Source organism: Trematomus bernacchii, unplaced genomic scaffold (genome assembly GCF_902827165.1).
Source record: "Trematomus bernacchii unplaced genomic scaffold, fTreBer1.1, whole genome shotgun sequence".
Taxonomy (NCBI): Eukaryota; Metazoa; Chordata; class Actinopteri; order Perciformes; family Nototheniidae; genus Trematomus; species Trematomus bernacchii.
The window spans coordinates 6104202-6126884 of record NW_022987705.1 but is presented as its reverse complement, the minus strand read 5'-3'; the positions used below and the strand labels follow the sequence as shown (position 1 = coordinate 6126884).

At 40.2% G+C, this 22683-nt stretch overlaps 3 protein-coding genes across 5 annotated transcripts; 1 reads left to right on the top strand and 2 right to left on the bottom strand.

Moving 5' to 3' along the window:
• The first annotated feature begins 544 nt into the window (after positions 1-544).
• On the top strand, positions 545-7036 carry lipia (lipase, member Ia). Its single transcript, XM_034140316.1, has 11 exons — positions 545-652; positions 1166-1246; positions 2156-2526; positions 2606-2714; positions 3383-3484; positions 3570-3659; positions 4299-4466; positions 4669-4758; positions 5798-5906; positions 6014-6187; positions 6289-7036. Exons 2-11 carry the CDS (start codon positions 1186-1188, stop codon positions 6368-6370), a joined length of 1356 nt encoding a protein of 451 aa, XP_033996207.1. The 5' UTR covers positions 545-652; positions 1166-1185; the 3' UTR covers positions 6371-7036.
• Positions 7037-7052: 16 nt separating this feature from the next.
• On the bottom strand, positions 7053-10026 carry si:dkey-71d15.2 (SH3 domain-containing kinase-binding protein 1). The gene is made up of 7 exons (XM_034140315.1): positions 9925-10026; positions 9478-9552; positions 9261-9313; positions 8345-8455; positions 8063-8253; positions 7852-7915; positions 7053-7720 (listed from the first exon to the last, which is right to left on the bottom strand). Exons 2-7 carry the CDS (start codon positions 9506-9508, stop codon positions 7682-7684), a joined length of 489 nt encoding a protein of 162 aa, XP_033996206.1. The 5' UTR covers positions 9509-9552; positions 9925-10026; the 3' UTR covers positions 7053-7681.
• Positions 10027-11233: 1207 nt separating this feature from the next.
• si:ch211-114c12.2 (uncharacterized protein LOC336578 homolog) lies at positions 11234-22454 on the bottom strand. Of its 3 annotated transcripts, none has more exons than XM_034139992.1 (10): positions 22338-22454; positions 19741-19802; positions 18888-19580; positions 17904-18530; positions 15210-15307; positions 14605-14716; positions 14322-14472; positions 13821-13892; positions 13561-13707; positions 11234-11765 (listed from the first exon to the last, which is right to left on the bottom strand). In XM_034139992.1, exons 2-9 carry the CDS (start codon positions 19779-19781, stop codon positions 13570-13572), a joined length of 1932 nt encoding a protein of 643 aa, XP_033995883.1. In that variant the 5' UTR covers positions 19782-19802; positions 22338-22454; the 3' UTR covers positions 11234-11765; positions 13561-13569. The 3 variants fall into 3 exon arrangements, with proteins under 3 accessions (XP_033995883.1, XP_033995885.1, XP_033995886.1); XM_034139994.1 differs by having other exon boundaries at positions 11234-11760; XM_034139995.1 differs by having other exon boundaries at positions 18888-19577.
• Positions 22455-22683: the final 229 nt, after the last annotated feature.

Genomic DNA, 22683 nt, shown 5'->3' with positions numbered 1-22683 from the left:
ATCTTCTAAAGGATCAAGGCAACTTAAATGTGCATTAATAAAATGGAAAATAACTTCTGTCAAAGGTATCAAACGTTCATGCCAGGTTGAAATGGCACAATAAACTGTAAACAGTATCCTAAATACAGTAGGCCTGTGTGTTGTGGGAAATCTTGAGGTTAAATCTGTTAGAGTAGAGTAGAATCTGTTGTGCAACCTCTTGCAAATGTCAGTGCGGTTTTTCCTTTGGCTCATAAAAGCTGACTGCATGGTAATTCAGGGGAATATTCCTTCCTACACAAGTAACAACTTCTTGGGAATCTTACATGTTTCTCTTTCACTATGATTTTTTTTTAATCTAAATGAGAATGGAAACAATCAAAACATGTTGATTTTACAGATTCAAATCAAGATCAAAGCCATGACATCTGAAGCCGTCTCATAACCAGTTTAAGCACAAAGGAACCAGGAGTGACTCTACAGGAATGTTTCACCTGTAAGCTCGATGACCTGGAGCAAGGGGTGTGGCTATCCTCGTGAGAGAGGGCGGGAGTATTGCCTTGCTGTTCCACCTCTCACTTCCTGAAGTGAACACTGCCCAAATATGTGGCACAAACAGACAATAACTTGTTGTTTGACACACCGGACCAGGAAATATTATCCAACTGCCAAGGTAAGACTGATAAGAATGGCATGTTCTTTTTCAATGTTGTCAAATGTGTTAAATTGAAGTAAACACTCAGTTTACATGAGGTGTCAATTGAGGCAGAAGAGTTTAGTCACAGAAAGATTTCTGCATGTTTCAGTTTAGCTGACAAACACAGTGGCATTGGTTGAGATGTATCACAGTGGGTGGGGCTAGAAAACAGGTAATCAGCCTGCAAAGGAACTAAATGGCACAAACAATGTCTTTAAGATGTTTTTTCTACTCATCCATAACATTTGAAAGATAGTAGATAAGCAAAATACCTCTTATCTTCGCTTCAGTCCAGTTAGATTTGCCTCTAGAGCAAAACTACAGCATGTGGAGAAAAACACCAAGTTTTAGAGAACCATCTGAAGGATCTTCTTGTGTTGTGATGCCTGTTGTGTGTGTGTGCATGTGATTTGCTGGTGATTATATTGTGGGCCAAATAATGCCTGACTGGTGTGCTTTCATGTGATGGTCTGACCCTGATGTCTACAGAATATTTGCTGGTGTGAAGCATGTTCCTGTGGCAATATCTGCTCACGCTGCTCCTACTGATAACTGTTCAAATATGCAAAGGTAAGCCAATAAGCAAACACTGTAATGTATGAAATGCACAAACACTGTAATGTATGAAATGCACAAACACTTTTGTCAGTAAGTTTAAGTTCAGTAAACATTTCAGGAACTGAAGGAAAACTAACACATACATTGTGGTGTACACACATAGGGGGACTGTCAGCTGGTGTATGCAGCCATGCATCACGGTGTTTGTACTGTGTATGTAGAAAAACCACAACTATTGTGTAACATTTACTGAGAACATATGATGACGCTTACCAAACATAAAGCTACTTTTCCATCTGAGTTGAATTCAATATACTGTCAGTGATCCAGCATCAGGCAAGATATCAACTCAATCTAAATGTCACTACCAGTTCACATAATGTATCTGCTTGGCAGTCTGTTTGTAGACATGTTTTTTTAAGCCTTAATTATTGTTTAGCTCAATAGTTATCATTATATAGTATAGTATTACATAGTTTGATTGGTACATTTGTAATGTCTATGGTCTTTTTCACTTTCCACATTTTTTGTTTGTTGGAATGTAATAAATAGTTTTAGCACTTTGCTTATATTCTTGTTAAATGGGTCCACAATCCCTGGCAAAGTGTATTAGCAGTATAGTTTCACTCCTACATCTCAGTGTTGCTAAATGGTTTGCTCTCCCAGTCCTACTAGTTAATGACGTGTGTGTCTGGTGGGCGAAGGTGTGTTAGAAAACAATCTAAATAAGCATTAAATACTCCCACACTGACTCATGTAGCGGGCTGTGTCACTGATGCCAGGAACTTTCGGTGGTCAGTCACTAAATATAAAAAGGTTTCTTGGAAACTACCATGCCTCATTTATTCCTTTTGTCATCCTCGCCTACCTAAATACACATGTCTGTGCTCTTTCTTTTTTATTCTTCACTCTCACTCCCAGCTCAGAGATGTGAAACATTTACAGATCTGAATTTCTGTCACGCATTCATCGGAACCAACCTCAAAGTCCGGTTGTTGCTGTACACCAGGGAAAATGTCACCTGTGCTGCACTTGTGTCCCACACCAACTTCTCCTCACATCCCCAGTTCAACCTGTCCAGAACAACCGCCTTCATCATTCACGGGTACCGGCCCACGGGGTCTCCACCGGGGTGGATACAGAAGTTCTCAGACATGCTTCTGGCCAGGGAAGACATGAACGTCATAGTGGTGGACTGGAACTACGGAGCTGCTAATTTCAATTATTTCAAGGCAGTGGAGAACACATACAAGACAGCCGACAACCTCACTGCTTTTATAAAAATTATGCAGGTATGAGATGCATCTGACATTACCTGTGACCATCTCTGCTGTGTTGTGAGTAACAAGACTAACGGTGGATCTTTTTCAGGAAAATGGCGCCTCTCTGAACTCCATCTACTTGATCGGAGTCAGTCTTGGTGCTCATATCGCAGGCTTCATAGGTGCTAACCTGAATGGGTCTATTGGAAGAATTACAGGTAAGAGTTTACAGATTCAAATACTTTTTTTTTGTTTCAGATTTCAATCACCCTTCAGATATTCGCGAGAGATGGCATGTGATCTGGGTGTTGACATTGCCATAACTCACTGTGAAACAGCACAATACTGATAATAATCATTCAAAACCGTTATGCTAAAATCTCTGTTTCTTTTATTCACAATGGCATGAAACATGACAACTGTAGACAATTATATGTTGCATATTTTTAAGATGTATGTTCAAATACATCAGAAATCTCGCACATTGCCTCCAACAGTTTGTTAAACTATGTAGCATTTGAGCACCTTTCCTCTGCTGGACCACAGATGTCCAGCTCAGCACTGCTGCAAAGGAGTAGGGGGTATACAAAATTAAGAAAAAGAAAATAAAAACTGGCCTGACTGGATGTCTGGAGTTCAGGCATATAAAACAGAAACAGGACGTGGTGGTATCAACATACTTCTGTGTTACAATGAAAGATGTCTGGAAAAGAGAAACACTGGTCAGCATTTGTTAGAAAATAATCAACACAGCAGAGGCAGTAGTGATGATTTAGAAAAAGGGAAAAGCTCTTAAATTAAGAGATCTAAATCATTACTAAGCTATTTCTAGCCCCAGTCAGCTAATCTTGGTTTGAGAATAAACTTGAAGCTCTACTGTCTGCAGGTCTGGATGCAGCCGGGCCTCAGTTCACTGGCAATCCTCCAGAGAAACGACTGGACCCCACGGACGCACAGTTTGTAGATGTCCTGCACACAGATATAGATGGTCAGTTAAACTGAAATACTATATATTATATTCACTCTATTGTTTGTCATACAAGTTGTTATTTTTCTCTTCACATCATCTACAGGCCTGGGCTTCAGGGAACCTCTGGGTCACATTGACTTCTACGCTAACGGGGGAACAGATCAACCCGGCTGCCCAAAGACCATCTTCTCTGGTAAGGGCTTTAAAATGATGGAGGTAGAAGAAAGAAAAACTATAAATGTATTATCTTTGAGTGAAGTAATGTTGATTTTAAAGGTCACCTATCATGCAAAATCCACTTTTTCATGTCTTGTATACATCAACATGTGTAAAGAGATTCTGAAAGTTTCAGGAAAAAATATTTGCTCACTTTTTGTCCTGATCCATTTATATAAAAACCTGTCTGAAAATGAGCTGATCAGATTTTGGCCACTTTATGATGTCATAACGATTGTTTGGCTTGTGTAACCATTAGCTAATAACCAACCAAGGTAAACCCCCCCCCCCTCCCCACCTTATCACCTGAATCTCCTCCTAGAGCACCATTAGAGTTCTTTTTAACCAAATATCTCTCAGAGGGGCGTGGGGAGTGGCTCCTTATTTTCATCTAAAGTAACAGACACAGAATCAGCACTTTAGAAACAGGGCTGAAACAGAGGGGTTTATGGGATGCTACAATGATCTGTTTGGTATTTGGAGCCAAACACTTCAGAGACATGTTTTGTATATATCTGAGACCTGTAATATATTGATGAAAGACAGTATAATAGGGGACATTTAACATCCCTTATGAGGCTTTCTATCATGGTTACAATTCTGACTTACTGTGCAGGATCGTCCTATTTTAAATGCGACCACCAGAGATCAGTGATGCTCTTCCTTGATTCTTTGGATCGGACGTGTACCAGCCGGGGCTTCCCCTGCTCCTCCTACAAAGACTTTCTGAATGGAAACTGCTTGAACTGTGAGGGCTTTGGTGCTGCAGGATGTCCTGTCTTCGGTTGGTGCTTTAATTATCTCTAACTAATAAAGTACACATATTTATGCTAGAATGGGTTCTGGGAATGGAAGTCAGTGAGACATAAAATGAGTAATTCCTGAAGCAACATATATTCAAAACTAGTGTTTTTGAGTAAAAAGTAATTGGATGTTCTTTTAAAAAAAAGGATGTGAGCTGACGCAGCTGTTTCACTCAAATGCAGGTTATGATGTCACAAAGTGGAGAGACGTCCTGCTGAAGCTGGGCCAAACTAAAACTTACTTCAACACAAATAAAGTATCTCCGTACTGCAGTAAGTAACAAAACACTCATAATCACAATCGTAATAGAGACAGAAACATATATATATATGTAATAGAAAAATATTATTACTTTAATAATATCATTGTGTGATTCTTATTTGCTAACTAAGCTTGGGAAAATTCCTTATTAAGAACATTTGTTGCAGTGTTGTTAGTTACACTCCATGTGCACCAACAGTATGACCTTCAACTCAGGTGAACTGAGAACATCCTGATATGGCCTCCCTAACAATCCTTTCATTATCACCAAGCTTTACCCCTTCCTTTCTCCTCTCTCTGTGTTTAAATATGCAACCCAAACTCTATTCTTCGTCTTTCACTCTGCAGACTGTAGAAATAAAATACGACAAAGACAGCTGAATGGCTTGATTCTCTATTCACATTTGATAAATACATTCCCACCACAATATAGCAGGACCCTAAAACCCCGATGTGGTAATTTAATACAGCAACTTTCATGTTGACATGTATTAGACATTTTTAGGGATTTACATTAAAGTGCATAGGCTACCATTATTTTGTTAAATGATATAGGAACGTCCAGTCTTTTAACTGTTTGTCTGCAAACTTGATAATTTGTGAATTTATCCTATATGAACTACAAGATAAATGTTATCGTCATCCATATTTTTTTCACGCTGGAAATGCAGCAGCATATTTCCATCAGTTCAGAGAATATCTTTCATAACGTTTAACCTGTATGTGAGTTTTTCCATTATTAGAATATCTGGTAATGTTCAGCCATCGTCTGTAGTCTGGTGCATCAAGCTTAAACCAGTTCTTATTGACAGTTATCAAGGCGCTTTTTTTTATCCACTGTGGATAATTAGTTTGAGGTTCAACAGAATCGAAAATCACAGAAAAGGGTTTAGGTACATTTTTCAAAATTGAAAATAATTTTCAATTTAATCTGAATGTTTGGCATTATTTATTATATTTTGGCCAAAGAGTAGACGTTATAAGAGGATGTATCATTTAATGTCAAATTGGTGAACGGATTAATTTTTAATAAGAAATGTAATCTCCTAGCAACAAGCTACAGGGTGGAGGTGATGATATGGAACCAGGACGTCCACTGGGGATACATCACTGTTAAACTCCATGGTAACGGTAAAGAAACGGTGACAACCATTAACCAGTAAGTCCTCACTTCATGTATCATAACTTCTGTAACAAAGATTCCCCAAACATCTCTCTTCCACTCTGTTAATGGTTTGGTAACCTCTTCATGTTTTCATATATTAGCAGAGCATCCCAGTTCCAGAAGTTCACAGAGACCAAGTTGTTTGCCCAGTTTGACAAAGACATTCAGTCAGTGAAGAAAATGTCTCTCAAATTCTCCACTGGGAACGTGTTGAAGCCCAAATATAAGCTCCGGGTTCTACGAATCCGTCTCACACACCTGGAACGCAAGGAGAGGTATGCAACATACATACTAAATGTTATCAATGTCTAAGGATTTGTATCTATTTGACATTGAATTTGAAGACGTTCAGTAACATTAACGTGGTCCTTCACAGTCTCTGTCGATATGATGTTATTCTCGAGGAAAACAAAGAGGTCACCTTCAGGCCAATTCCATGTGAAGACTCCAACTTCTGAGACCACCTTGTAAATAAATATCAAACTAAGCTCGTCCTGGAAGAGATTCGGCCGACTCATCAGTCTCTCCAGGATTGTAAGGAAAACAAAAGGGCCGACATAGATAGTACTCACCTGGCTGTGATGTGATCATTTGTGATCTTAAACACATTTTTGATATTATGTGTTTTTAAGAGATAATGTATGTTTTTTTTACATTTTGCCCCAATAGGGAATTATTTGCATCCCACTGTGAGAATGATTTTTTTTTTTATGTATTTGAAATTGAAGGAATCTCATAATGATGACAGTTTTATATATACTGTCTTTGGATGACCAGCTATGTCAATATCGGACTTTGTGAAACAAAATCTAGGTTGGTTTTAACAATAGTTTTTATTTGTTCTCGTCTGCTATTGGTTTCAAGTGTGTTGCTTGATCACATAAGTTATGACATTTATTTTTAGAAAGACAATGAGACAGACCAATATTAGTACTTTATACGATCACACATTTCTAAGTAACTAAGTATTAACAATAATTGTCATCGTCGTTACTTTCTTACCACAAAAAAAAGTACTGGGCTACTTTTCCAGATTATGTATTTTTTTAATCAAAAAATGAATGACTTCACTAGTAAGTATATATTTATTTGTGTTTTTTAATCACTTTTAATAAATTGTCAAGTTAACATTGGGCCACATGTTTATTGAATTTACAAATACACAACACTATTCGATTACTTCAGTCAAAAGTTATTTATTTTTTAATTACATGCACCTTATATACAATAGAAGCTTTGCGTTTGTGTCTCCTTCACATTTTATAAGATATATTTAATGTACTACTGGCACTCATGTTATGTTCCCCTCTCTGTTTCTCTGTTTTCCACACGGTTGTAACATAAACAATATTGCAACCAATTGAACACTGATTATCTCCAACACTTTCAGACCAATAGTCAACAGTCATAGGAGACACGTTTTCTTACCTCAACACACTCTAGTCATTAAAGAGTCAAATAAATCAAACTGAATGTATCCCAGGGCCGTGCACTGCTCATTTCCAGAGATATAATAACAGATACTCCTCTCACCTCAAGTCTGCTCTCACTGTGAACTTTAGGCAATTACTCAATAAAAACATGAAGTCCTTCAGGCCAGTTCAACAAAAAAGTTGAATAAAATGACCACCGAAGAGAAGTAATACAAAAAGAATAATAATATTTTTTCAACAAAAAGGAGTTTTTCAAACTTAGAAAAATATCATTTATCAGATTTGTGTACAACGGGACCTTTAGAACTCGTCTTTGATGAAGGTGAAGTTCTCCGCTCATTTAGACATGTGCTTCTTCATACGTTGCATCTCCATCTGAAACAAGACAAAACAAAATCAATCCATGAGTGCAGTTGGAAGAAAATATAATATTGTCACCTTAAAGTTTTTCTGCATTTTCTGCACATTGATGCAGCTTCATTGTATGTATTGTTGTAATGCTGCACCTGTATAGTCAAGCGAATCCTCTTCTCCTCATCGAGCTCGCTCATTAGCAGTTTAATTTCTTTGCTGGAACACAAGATATTGTCCGATTAGTGCAGCAAAAACAAACACAGACAGTAGGCCTAATGCAGGGATGCAAGTGGTGGTCTCAACCCACCCAGAAGAAACTGGGAAGGTGAATAAAAGTTCTCATTATGTTTTAAAAAGCTTTACTTGTGCTGTCTCTTCATCAGTTGAAACTGGTCCCTCAGCTCTCTCAGCTCGCTCTGCACTTGCTCCAGGCTCGCTGGACTTCTGCTCTGCTGGAGGTCGGAGCTGCGGCCCGTCGGATAGAGTACAGCAGAGAGAGCCTTTGGTAACAGGGAGGTGAAGGACTGGGTAGACACACTTTGGGGTGCTGCTGCCTGTGGAAAATAACCCATCATCACTGGCTTACAACACGAAACAAATCTGAAATATACATTTGAAGTGCCTAGCCTTTTCTTTCACACTTACAGGCAGGGAAGGCCCACTTTGGCTCATTTCCTGAGAGTATTCTTGAAGTGATGAAGAATCAATTTCTTGGCTCTGCTTTTGTTTTTCTTCCTCCTCCATCATGAGTGCTACCTGTAAGTTTAGTTTAGTTTGAGATATCTGATAAATAAAGGACATTTTAAGAGTAGTTCACACAATGTCAGTATGCAAAAGAAGTAAAATCCAAGTACATTTCTAAGAAATTATTACATTTTAATTTAGTTTTGAGTAAATAGTTAAAGGGGTCCCTATTCTGCTCTTTTTCAGGTTCACATGTGTATTGTGTGTCTCTTCTGTGAGATGTTTACATGCTCAAATGTTCAAAAAGCTCTTTATTTTTCTCATACTGCCTGTGCTGCAGCACCTCTTTTCACCCTCTGTCTGAAACCAGAGCCCAGTCTGCTCTGATTGGTTAGCTGGCCGGCTCTGTTGTGATTGGTCAACCGCTCAGAGATGTCCAGCCCCTTAGCCTACTTAGTGTTAGAGCGCTAGCCAATAGCAGCGCGACTGTTACATATTGATGTCACTATGTTACAGAAGTAAACAAAGTGTATGAGAGAGAAACTCCCTCTGGAGGGAACTTGGGGATTTTAGCCTTTGTAGACCATTTACATGCACAACAACCTATATCATACACTACAAGAAAAAGAAAAGCATAATAGGGCCTCTTTAAGATATCTTTCACTGCGGTGCATGACTGAGTGTGTGAGGCAGCTCAGAAAAGTTAAATTTATCCCAAGGACAGATGGGACACAGACACAGCAGACCAAACACTTTCTTACAGTGAGCCAAGTTATGATAACTGTATAATACAACTATTCTGGATAAATATAATTAAATGGTATACTTTCCAGAGTCTGAAGCTCTGACTGTAAGCTAAGCTCATATCTGCAGCTACCTGCTCATTCAGCCTCTCTGCCATCGACACCACTGAGTCAAACTCTTCCGTGACTTTGAGAGAAACAGAAAAGAAATGTTACAAAGAGTGGTATATGGAGAATGTATTTTCAATCTGTGTCATTCAAAGCCTGCATTAACATGGAGCAGTTAAGCATGGTAGTGTTTCAAAGTATGTCGCAACAGATGGTTGTAACAATAAGAGTTGCAAGTCTTACCAGGAATGAGGGCAGAGCTATAGTTGCCCATCGTGAGAGAGAGGAATACAAGTGCAAGAGTCTTTAAGTCTACATCTACAAATGACAGATTGGAGCAAGTCAGTAGAGAAAACATTCACAGAAACTCAATGCATTCTCATATCATGCTAAGAAATTGAAATTCATTAGAACAAAAAAGTAATTCCATTTGTTAAAATATAATCAATTCATAAAAGAAACTTCAGTTGAATCATTAATCTGAGTTCTAAGTAAGGGACACTAAACATGGGTTCACTGGTGGCAGCTGTCTCGCTCTCTCATGCCACAGCAGGGAACAAATGTGTAGCACATGCTGGAACCAACGCACAGAGAGGAGCAGTGACAGATTATACTGTACATGTATTAGTTAACAAAGTAAACAAATTACCAGATTATTGTCATAGCCAAGGATCTGGGGCACACACTCACCTTGTTTGGCCGGCAACAGTGGTGAGATACAGCAGCATCTGTGGTAACGCGACACCGTCCATTGTAACCCAGTGCTGTGAGCAGTCTGTTGTGATGAGGAGGGCTACTGTCAGACGGCTAAGTTTAGCTGCACTCCGCTCACAAATATCACTGGGGCAGAGCGAAGGGCGAGGGGTGTGTTGAAAAGGGACCAACTGGTGCGCAGTTATACAATATGTAATGTTTACACTGGGAAGGAGAATTGTTTTTATTCATTGCGAGCCTCAGGAAGTGTTTTAATTTCCAAGAAATGCTCACAGACACCACTGATTTACACAACTACTGTTTGCTTATCACGAGGAGCCTTGAGCAGTGAATAGTTGTAAGCCATCTGAGTCTCTGGAGTTTTAGAAAAAAAGGGCAGCTAATGATATAAACAATTGAATTGCATCATGGGATATTTTAGACCCATTATTTTGGAGCTTGGCCGATAAAGAGGATTGAAGTTGGCTTATTTCAGTCACCTAACCATCCTGAAAACACTTTACACTTAATTATACTTTATATCAATAACCATTCAAACCGTGTAGACAGACTCTCTAAATAATGAGATTTATATACTCTCCTATCGACGATTTCACTGTTAAAACAGAGGTTAAGAAACCTATCTTATAGATAAGATTGCAATTCTTAAAAATATCATTATTGTTGACAGGAAGTCTCTTAGTCCGAATCTACAATGAACTACTGCCTCGTGGTTGTATTCCCCGAACCAGTCAAGTAAATCGATGTCATCACTTTTGGTTTGAATCCTTATAGATATTTGTTTTGAAGTTGTCATAATTTGCAAGGTAATTACTAAATGAACATGATATGCGAGGTCACAGTGACCTTGACCTTTCATCACCAAAATGTAATCAGTTGATCCTTGACATTTGTGCAACATTTTCTGAAATTCAGGCTAGCAAGTGTGCAGGTGTGCGTCATATGAGAGGCCCCGCCTTACATTTTCCGTCACAGATTTGGGGAAATTGATCCGTGCGCAAAGCATTGTGGGGATTTTAAGACCGGAGTCTACTCATGTGCAGCCTCGATATTTCTCCAAACGGAGTACGCAGGGCTCGGTAGATTTCCAAGTATGCTGGAGATTGGAACAGTACTTCGGCGGCACTCGATGACGTAGTATGCTTGAAATAGTGGCTCTGGAGCAGCTTTACTCGCGATTGAGAAACACCCACTGCCTCTGAACCATAGACTGTATATATAAAGCTCTGAACACAGCGGTCACCGGCATGGAGGCATTAAAAAAATAAATAAACCTTAAACAGAGATTGGTAAATTGGACTTTATTTCAAATCTCAAACATGTGATTATACAAGCTTTACATGTAGTAGCTGAATGCCCTTTGACAGGCTGCTGTTTTCTAATCCAAACACCCATGATTAATCAAACGGGACATTTCATGTGATACATCTTTACAAACAGTAGGTGACATTTTAAAGTCAATATTTAATGGACTTCACAAACCTGAAATCGAATTCTGCTTCTGGTAAACAAAACAAAAAACGATTCTAATAAAAAGGATGACTGCCACGATCACAAGCAGCAACTCCCAAATAATTATACACGACTAGAAAAAGCAGGACTGTTTAATATATTGGCATATGTTACAAATACCCTAAAACTAAAAGTACCGTAAAGATGCCACTGAAACCCTTATACCAGTGAACATCCGGAAGTAACATCTCTTCCACAATATACAGGCAGGTTGGGATCGTAGTCGGGAAGGTTTGTGCTGCCCAACCAGCGGAGAAGGTCTCCAGATGTTTCTGCTCTCATGTCTGAAGACTGTGGGACCTGTGCTGGGATCAAGAGAAAAAGAAAGTTAATATCATATTTATTGTTCTTGATTAGGGCTGGGCAACATATCAATAATGTGATAGGAGACTAAATATTGTCTTAGATTTTGAATATCCTTAGTGCCTTTTTTGGAATTAAAGGTTGCATTACGGTAAAGTGATGTTGATTTAACCAGACTTGTAGCTGTTCCGATATATTCCTGCACTTTAACTGTATCTGCATATTGAAGCATGAATGCTTGTTGTTTGTATGTTGTCTCCTCCTGAATGTTGTACGTCTCTTATTGGTTTTTTGTATTTTTGATGGCACCTTAAAAAAAGGAGTAGCTCTACTCATCTCATTGTACCTGTATAAGGACAATAAAGGATTCTATTCTTTGCCTTGACCAAATAAGGTCCTTCCTTCCTGCAGCAGTCAGACTTAATTGGCCACTGGTAGACCACCACACAAATCGGACTAAGGCTGCAGCCACACGAGAACGAGAACGGTCGTATCCGCTACAGTTCTCTATCATATAGACGGTTCGGCCACACGGGGCCGACAGGGAAACGCAGATAACGATAACGGGTCCCAAGGTGGGTAGATCTGGGGATGCAACGCTCTGGGGGGCCAAACGGCTCCGTGATTACGCCCTATACGATCATTTCCTGATAACCGGCGGGAAAAAAATCTAACGCAAACTCTGCCGCACGGTCCCCTCGTCGCTTGGAAGAGGCGGAGAGGTGGGTGTTTTTCATCTGCTGGTGGACTACCGGAGCGATTTACAGCAGGAGCACACGCTTGCCTCGGGGAGGGAGAAAAAGAGCCAGAGCGTCCACCGCAGAGAATAAACAGAAGGGCAACCATGCGCGGGAAGTCTTCTTCGCTGCTTTTGGTGTATTTTGTGGCAGAAGTACAGCGCCACTTACAGGCCCGGCATATGTACTACAGCGTCTCCAGCGCTTTTGAGCGGTCTCGTGTGAACGGACACGTTTCTGGTGCCTATTGCGTGTGGACGGAAGACTTTTTTGATATCGAATTCGATTCGTTTGCGTTACCGTTCTCATGTGGCTCCAGTCTAAAACACCAGTTGTGCAAGAACACTTCTGTAAATGTAAATAAAAAAAGTGAAATACAAATGCTCATTTGCAATGGTCACTTATGTGCCATTAACGATTCCTTACTTCACAATTTATATACAATCTGTTGCATTTTCCATCTCCTACATTACTTCACACGATAATAATAATATATATATTATTTTCTTAACACCGCTTCTTTATTTTTACCATGGTGTAATTATTAGTTTTTTGCTTGTTTATATTTTTCTAAGTAACATGTGCTTGCCTTCTAGTCTACTCTTTTTCCTTTAATCTGCTACTTGATATTGTATGGCTGTAATTTTCCTGCTGCGAGACAAAAAAAAGGGGGTTTCTGATTGTGATTATAAAGGATAGCCTTAAATCGATAAATTCACATTTCTGATTAATATTTATCCAAATTCTTAATGTGTAAATACTTTGAGAAAACCTCAATCAATCAGTGTTCAGGCTTACAATAGCGTCTCAATATAGATGGAGGTATTTGATCCAAAACATTGTGAATTTCTTCATATGGACCTGCCTTGTTCCATCTAGACCATGTTTATTCATGATAAATCAAGAATTCTTTACAGCAATAACATTCCAAACACAGACATACAGCTGGCACATACAAAGCACTGAAAACAATCAAATGTTAGAATGAAGATTGACAGGTTTACACTAGATGGTCAATTGAAACAGCCCCGTCATAGCCACACACAAAATAAAAACTCACCACAGGTTGTCACCAGCGCTGGTTGGGCCCCCGGTTGTACGGTGCTCGCTGACGCATCACTCTCATGGTGCGGTATTTGGACATGATGTTGTAACTTTTTCTGAACACTGGCCTCTGATTGGGGAAGGGACGTGTCACTAAGCTCTCCTTAAAAAACACAAGAAATTCAAACATCAGTTATAAGAGAAAATAAAGGAATCAATGATGGCATTACATTTTTTCTAGAAGAATCTAGCGATGACTGAAGGCGGTATGCGTACCATGAGCGGTCTTCTAAAATGTCCAGACATTTCAGGGCCCCCCCTCCCTCGACCACCAGTGAACCTTGGTCTCTATGAAACAGATTTAAAAGGCCAAGTTAATACAGTATGTTTATAACCACATGTTAATCACATCATTTTCCAGTAGTCAAACAAACTTAACTTCATATATCTGCCAAAACACGGCAGCTGACAAACTTCAGTGGATATTCACAATAAATAACCGATTGCTCAGCTTCAAATCATTGATGCTAATACACGTCCTCCAAAATATAGTTTTCAATAACCGAGTGTAGATTTTCCTGCTACCACTAGGCTGAATAAAAAATGTTTTAAGTACATGATATAGCTTCAAACCTCTGACAGCTCAGTCCATTTCATTTAGTCATATTTGAGCTTTCAAAACACTGAAACATATCAAAGTTGTGACTCAGCACTCACTGTAATGTATATATTTGAGTGACCAAATGTACTGCTATTTACTACAAATGTTTAGCCCACCTGCATAGGTCCAGGTCCGGGTCCTTGTCTTGGTCCGGGTCCTTGTCTTGGTCCGGGTCCTGGCCTTTGTCCGGGTCCTTGTCTTGGTCCGGGTCCTGGTCTCCTGAAGGGCCTCCCAGATCTGTGGCTGTCGTGCATCATATGAAATGGCCTGCAGAGTACAAGGTAACGTCAGACACAGGATCTCGTCTGCAAAGCTTTCATATTTCGACAATTCGAAACCACTGCAGGCCCTTTTGAATTAGGACCTTGTTTGAAGACTGAGAAATGTTATGCAATGTACCTGAACGGTCTCTTATCCACAAAGCCTCGTTTTCGGTCTTCAGGCGATGATCTGGAATCATTCGACTTTGAGGCTCGGCTGTTCGGTGAGGCGTCTTGATCTGGACTGCGCTCTACAAAAAAAAAAAAAAAAGATTAAACTGAGATAATGGGAGCTTAAGCTGATTGTTTGATTAAGAGTTAGATATAAGATAGGGTCAACATTCTCTGCCATACTTACCAGAAAAAGTCAAATTGAACATGCTAAACTTGCACTTTTAAAGTTATACAAAAATAGAAAATCCCGCTGTTACTTAAATTAGTTTTAAACTGGTGTTTACTTTTTTTTTTTAACAACCACACAATAGTGCTCGACACAACCTTGATTTGGTGTTATACAATTACTGTTGATCGGTAGCAATATATTGGTCCTTTTGTAAAAAAATACATTTTAAATAAATATTTTAAAAACTGTATTTCGTTGTTTTTGTTTGATAATCTCACAAAATACAAATATTGGAATTTACATTAATCCGTTTTGAAATTAAATTTGATATTAGAACATTTTGTATAATCGTTAACGTCCCCTGTATTGTCCCTGCAATACACAAGGAAATGACCAATTACCTTTCTTTGGGCTGCGATCTTTCGTTGGCGAGCCGTCCTTAGAGGAGGAGTCCCAGTGGGACAGAACAACAAGGTCACGTTTCTCTATGGGAGAAGATCTGTGGACAGATCGGTGGAGACTGCGTTAATCTCTCATGTGAGGCTTTTGGCAGAGTAAGAACATATGAAATGTGGCCTGGTAATATTAGCATCACTTCATTCAAGTTAACAGACAGGTTTCAAGTTAATAAGTTAAATCACCCTGTCCAATCTCAGCAGTAATGCATTTTAAACCAGTAATGGACAGCACTGTTTTGCAGGCAGAACATTGATCATAAAGCCACGCATCACATGGGTACTTACAAAAAACATGGAATGTCCATGCTCCTTTATTTTTGAACCCTGAATCAATCTGAGCACTCTTCGTTAACTCGGTGATTGTTAGAGCGGGCAAATCTTGGGAGACAACTTTTAGATATGGTCTACGTCACAAAATCATCCATCTCTCAGAAGCACGGCAGGACAATAGCTGGTTTAGTCGGACTGAACTTCAGACTGTTTTGTCATCGGGTATTTTCTTGTTCCTTTAGTTGCCTTGAACTTTTTGTCTCGAAGACAATCCGTTTTTCCGAGTGACTGACTGACTACATCCAGAGCGATAATTGTGTCTGCTTAGCAGCTTATCTTCTTCTCCAAAGCTGTGCCGTGACTGTAAGAGATGATCCAGCGTTCGTCTGCCGGGAACAAGTCCAGGTTTCATAGCAAACTGGCAAAATGTCTTGCAGTGCCGACAAGTGAGACTTCATTTCCTAATACATCTTCAACTGTTCATAACAATTAGGGCGTCGGACATGACTTCAAATAAGCCAACATTAAATAAAAATCTGTTTGGTTTTGCCGTAAAATACAGTAGGGATGATTGCATTCTTCATGATTGCATTCTTCATGTAATAATTTGAGTAGGGACATGGTGTCGAGAATTGATATTGAACATCTTTTGTATATCATACTGACAATGTCTTCAAATGTTGGTTCGGATTATTGACTTTCTGTGCAGAAGCCTTTGGCTGCATTTGGCTTGTAAATCAGCTACTTGATATTATGATTTCACCTCTGATTATTAGTGAGGTCGCCTGTCAGACTAGTGCAGGAGCTGACCACAGAACATGCTGACCTGTGGGTCCAGGTGCATTCAAAATTAAGATTATATCAAGCAGCTACCAAACTGGTCTTGCTTCTATCCTCAGTAAGGATCAAGCTGGCAACTCTTCATCACGTTTCATCAAAAGCAAATCGTAGGTCTGAATTTATTTTCCATTTCTCCTGTCGTTCGTAGAGCTTGATGTAGAGTCTTCTTTTGTCTTCTTCTGGCCTTTGATAATGCTATATAAGGCCTGTTTCACTGCAGGGCGTTGTAAATATGATATTAATAGAGGTGACAAAATAGTTGCTTTATGGTCGCTGGTTTGACTTAAACACTCCTTAGGCATCAAGTTATTTCTTCAGCCATGACGTGGCTAATGCTTGGTGAATATCCAATGTGTCCTTCTCATGACTGCAGAGAAGCAAAGAATCCGGTACTTCCTATGACATTGTCATTTTGTTTTTCTTCGTTCTGCTGAAAGGGAGCGAGGACCATCGTCAGGCGGTGCAGAATCGTGTATGACCTGAATTAGCCAATCCTTTGGGAATTAAATCGACTTTGCACACGTAGGTAGGAATCCTAAATATGGTAATTGCCGTGCTTCATCAATAAAAAGAAGATCAATTGTTTAGTCTTCACTTCATTCTGGGTAATTTGATGTGCATAAAAATAGTTTCAGGCACATCAATACGAGTTATGTTATCAGTAAAAAGTATTCACTTTTACGTGTAACTTTAACGGTGGCTAGTTGTGCCCTTCAACAGAAATTCCTCTTCTTAGATTTCTGGATTTTGCCGTCACTGGTATGTAATCAGCTATCCATCTTCAAATTCTTCCCTCTGATTATATTCGAAGTCAAAACAAGTGTAACAACTTGGAGCAGCTTGTTTGACGAAATCCCATGATCAAAAATGCCATTTGACTTGTTGCTTGGCTTTCTTCTGTTTAAGTTATTGCGTAAACAGCCACCATTCGACATCAAACTCATCCGATGCATCTCTTTTCCCGCGGTCCACGACTGGCCGACATATTGCCAAATATTCTGAAGGGCAGCACGGCAATTTCAGTTTAGTTGATGTTAAGTGCAGTCCTTTTCATATCCTTATTTTCCATACACTGAAATACTGTTACTGTTGTAGCTTCAGCGTCAATGCGTTTGTTGTGTTACGAGGAGCAGGGGTCTCCACAACATGCTGAAGAGCTATTCTTTCGAGCGTAATGCTGACAGACTGAGGAATCCTTCAACAGCTCAGATCAACCAATCTTTCCCACACTCCTCATCAAGGCCAATAAACATTTGCCAGGGGTTAAACAGGTTGGCTTTATCGATACAGTGCGTAACTTAGCACTTTCTCTTCAGCCCACTTCATTGGAAGATATTGAAACATAGGCAGCACGCAGACAGGGAGGCATTTGAAAACCGTTGCTGTTTTTTCATCAACTGAATCAGTGTTGCACATTTAGCTCATCTCCTTTTTCCACAGGCACCCCCTTCACATAGAGACATTCTTTCTTGACCTCTTAATCATCATCAAGCCCCTGCGAACAGTGCTAGAAGAAAAATACCGTACCTGTGTGTGTTCAAGGGCCGGCGTGACTCCACCTGTTCTTTTTCTGTATCAGAGTCTCTTGAAGACTTGCTGGTATCGCTTTCTTCTCTGGGGGGTGACTGTACTGGTTTCCCCCTCCTTTGTTCCAGTGTTTCATTTGACTGGAAACGCTTTTTTCTGATAGCAAGAACAGAGCTGAAGTTTTCCTGTGAGGAAGAATCGCCTAGGCGAGGCCTTGGTTTCACAGATGGGGGGATTCTGAGCCTCATGAGAGACTCTGCTTTGACTTGTCTGCTCTTAACCAGGAAACTTCTATCCCTAAGTGACAGAGGTCTACCACCAAAGGGCCTGGGAATACTCAGCAGCTGAGGCCTCTCTCTCCTTGGGTGTTTGGGATGGCCATGCTCCAGTGCAGGGTCTTCGGAGGGCATGCTGATGTCTTCTATCCCCCTCTTGCGGGGTCCTGCCACTTGCCTCTCCTGAGGGTTCCTGTGGTAGGAGGATGACGGTGATGGACCTCCTTTCCATGAAGGGGATCTGAAAGGGGGCGGATGAGGGGCCTCCTGTGCCCGCTCTCTACTGTGGGATCTGCTGCCCTGCCTCTCCACTGGACCGCGCTGTCGCCTGGAGTCTTGCTCTGATGACCACCTGCACATCCATCAAACAATAGAGAAATCGTTACAATGATAGATCCATTTCCATATTAAGTGGGAGGTGTATCTTTTAACTTTTATCTTAAAGCAGCCCCCTCGCTATGCCATGATAGAATGAAACAGGTAGGAGAAGTGTATTTTCAAAGAGCAATTACAGATGTAACACTCTTCTCAATGGCAGGTGAAACCCAATTAACACCAGACCCCAATTAACAGACCCCTGTAATAATTATGAGTTGGGGCAGAGTAGAGGTAATCACTATGACGCCCAGAGACTGGGAGGACTGGGCCATCTTCAGGCCTCCTTTTTAATATTTTTTACCCAGCTGGGGTTGCTGCTTCGCTCCTGTACCTCTCTGGACATGGGCCTCTCCCATGCATCTCTCTGGGGTTCCTCTGTGACCCAGAGGGCCCGTGCTCTCCATTGTGTGGATGAGAAAAAGCTCCTGGCTCGTTCCAGCGCTTCATGCCAGGACCCGAGTGCTCATGGGGCCTTTCTCTGGGATTGAAATTCCCACGAGGGTCTCGATTCCGCTGCTCTTGATGCTGAAAACCTGCCTGCCTTCTGTGGCCCCTGAATGACCCCTGGTGGGCAAACGCAGAGCCAGGCCTCCTGTCAGCTGGGTGGTTGCGAAAATGTCTCGGGGAGGGTGACCTGTGACCTGAGGGGTGGCCATGAAAAGGTGGACCCCTTTGACTCGGGGATCCCTGAGAAGGATTGCGAGAGGATGTCTGATGCTGGGCTTGGGGGGAGCGGTTTGGCCTTGATGGAGAAGGCCTTCTCTGGCCATGTTGTTGATCCATTTTGGGAGGGTATGATTGAAACGAATCCTGATTTTGGGACCTCCAGTTGTTGAAACGTGGCTCCCTTTGCTCTCCCATCAGGGGGACTCTTCTGACAACGGGGGGTCGTCCTCTACCTCTGGAATCTTTCCAGTGAAAAGGGGCCTTAGCCTGGTAGGGCTGGACATCTCTCCGACTTTTGGAGTTAGGGTTGTAATTCCCTTCACTGGTTCCAATGCCATGACCATCTCCGTATGGTCTGCTAGGATACAAGAATAACAGAAATGTGTAAAGTTAGACAAATAATACTAGGGTCAGTATCTTGCTTAAATCTCTAAAAGTAAAATAATAAAATATTTAACAGTCACTGACTTAACGGTCAAGTATCTTCATGCACCTTGACATAATCAAAAAAGCATTACCTTGGCTTCAGGCGTGGTGGTCCAAAATGTGGTCGAACCATTTTTGGAAGTGAGCAAATAATCTATAGACAAGAAGGAAAGAATATTGAGTTTTGACAGCCTAAAAAATATATAATGCAACAATCTTTTACCAGAATACAAAGCTGAAACAAGAACCTTGTAGTATCAAGCTGAGCCAGCTGAACATATGTTAGATAATTTAATAAATGTTTTCTTTGTCCTCCCCTCTTTACCTTTCTCATGTTATAAACGGGGTATTCATCTTACAAAAGTTGCATCAAAATCTCAAACTATGATGTAAAGTAAATGTGACCTGAATCAGAGGGTATGTAAAAAGAAAAAAGTGCCCGTATCTAATATCATATTTACACTAGGCAAGGCAAGTTTATTTATATAGCACCTTTCAACACAAGGCAATTCAAGGTGCTTTACAAAAATGAAAGACATTCAAACAAAGGCATTTAAAAACAGTCAATAAAAAGCAAAGATAAAAAATAAACATTAAAAAAAAAAAAAATAGATGAATAAAAAGTTACAGTGCAGTTTAAGATATGAATAGTTCACACAGAAGTTCCACTTTACTGATGCCCTCCTTTAAGGTTTCTCCGAACATGAGCTGTGTACGTGTGTATGGCACATACGTCCCGAGCAGCATACACAGAGAAAACCAGCCAGGACAAAGTCCCCAGACACTGATTCCCTGGGGTTACTAGCCCCAAATGTTCATTAACCAAAAACGAGTCTAGTCTACCATTTGAAAATTCTAGTGATTGTCAATAGGGGTGCATACCGGTTCCCGGTATTACCGAAATACCGGTTACTGGTGGCTACGGTATACCGTACCGAAATCAGATCCGGTTTTCGATACTCAGGCGTAATATCCTTAAACTTACGCCCAAACCGCCAGCCAATCAGATCGCACGTCTTGCAACGGCTTCGGTGATTGGCTTGATTGCCAAGCAACGCCCTTCACCTTCCTCCCGAACGTCTGAGCCTTTCGGTTAGCTTTCGTTTTTTCATTAGCTCGATGTCGGCACGAAAATCTAAAGTGTGGCTGCATATGACTGCCAGTCTGAATGGTGGGGTCTGTAACCAGTGCAAGAAGCTTATTTCTGGGAAAGGCGGCAACACATCCAACCTCTCAAAACATTTGCTACTGTCACATAAAATCAGAGTACAGGAATGTACAAGCCCGTGTTGTCAAACGTGTTTTTCATTGTTTGTTCAGTACTAAAAGGTTGAAGTCCCACAATTAATTTTAATATTCATTTGACATGTTAACTATGTCATAAAGCGCTTCATGGGAGTAATTGCGGGATGATTCAATTGTTCCCTTATGCAACATGAAAATATCACGATATGCATCGGTCGAGTATCGGTATCGTTCAGTGGCATCGGTATCGTAAAAAAGTCAACGATATGCATCCCTAATTGTCAATATTTGAATGATGTTGAATAATACGTTACACTAAAATGTACTATGCATAAAGTGTCATTTTGTCAGGCTACATATTAAATACAATAATATTTAGATTTAAGCAGAATAATAGTATTCAAACTGCATTTACATTGCACTTAATAATATAAACAAAGGTTCAAAGGGCTTTCTAACGGTTTAACATTGCGAGATTCAACCTACAGAAATATGTAAACCATTAAATCAGAGATAAAAGGCCAGTCACTCAACCTAATCAATACGATCACTGATAAATCACACTGTACTCCAGCTGTCTTCTTTCAACGAGACACGGTTTAATGCTTTTTTTGTAATATATATAAATTCACATCAACTAAATTGTTCTAAATCCAAAAGCTACCCATCTATGATGCTGAAATGTGCCAATATGCACGATGAGTACTTTTACTTTCTAATATGTTGTTCTACTTTTACTTGAGTAACATTTGCAATGCAGGACTTTTACCTGTAACAGAGTATTCCTGCACTCTGGTATTTATACTTGTACTCAAGTACAAGATCCGAGTACTTCTTTCAACTCTGATTATCAGACGAAAGATCAAATTGGAAACTGTACGACCTCGTTTAAAACGATTGTACCGTTAAAAGTACATATTCCACACAATGACAGATAGAAACTGATAAAACGAAAGACTGCTTATTGAAAACAGCTTCAGGTTTAGGGTGACGATGTTTATATGGTCGCCGTGTTTCAGTTTCAACCCCCTTATGACCTGGTGAGTGCTATGGGCAGGTCGAATTACCATTTTTGGTATTTGTGGCTGGTCGTAAAAAAAAAAATGGCCCAGTCAATTCGTTATTTTTCTGGATATTAAAAACCCCTTCACTGTAGCAGTATGCTAAGGGGTATCGTTAGTAAGTAACGTTACCCAATTGTTTAAGAACGCTCTTAAGAAACAAAAAGATCAGTTGGTCGAAATAACGCGTTGCTAAGCCTGCTGCTAAGGCTAGTTAGCTTAGCCTGGGTGTTTTGCTAGTCCGTCAGCCGAAGCTCTCGGAAAAGTGCCATTCACATTGTTAGTTATTTCAACATGTTAGGGCTAGGCTAGACACAATTATTCACCATACGTTACCTTTAACTGCCAATACGTGTAATTCTGAAGTTTAGCAAGACACTCACCAAAGAGAGACCGTGGATTAGATGAACGATCCGTGCGTCTGCGACACAGTCTCTTCTTCGTCGCTTCGCCCTTCACTCAATGTGTGTGCGCGTCAAACTGAAGCGCCACCTTCTGACTCGGAGTGGGTACTGCATATTTACAAAGACTGACAGTCCAGTGTATGGGCCTTTACCTCTTATTTGATCTCTTCACTTTTTTATAATAATACTACAAAAAAGAGAAGTTACAACCATAATGAATTTTATTTCCACAACAAACACTTTCTGTTATCCTGGGCATTGATTATAAACACACACACACATGTTTTATTTGGAAATATAATTATATAACACATCATAGTAAGTT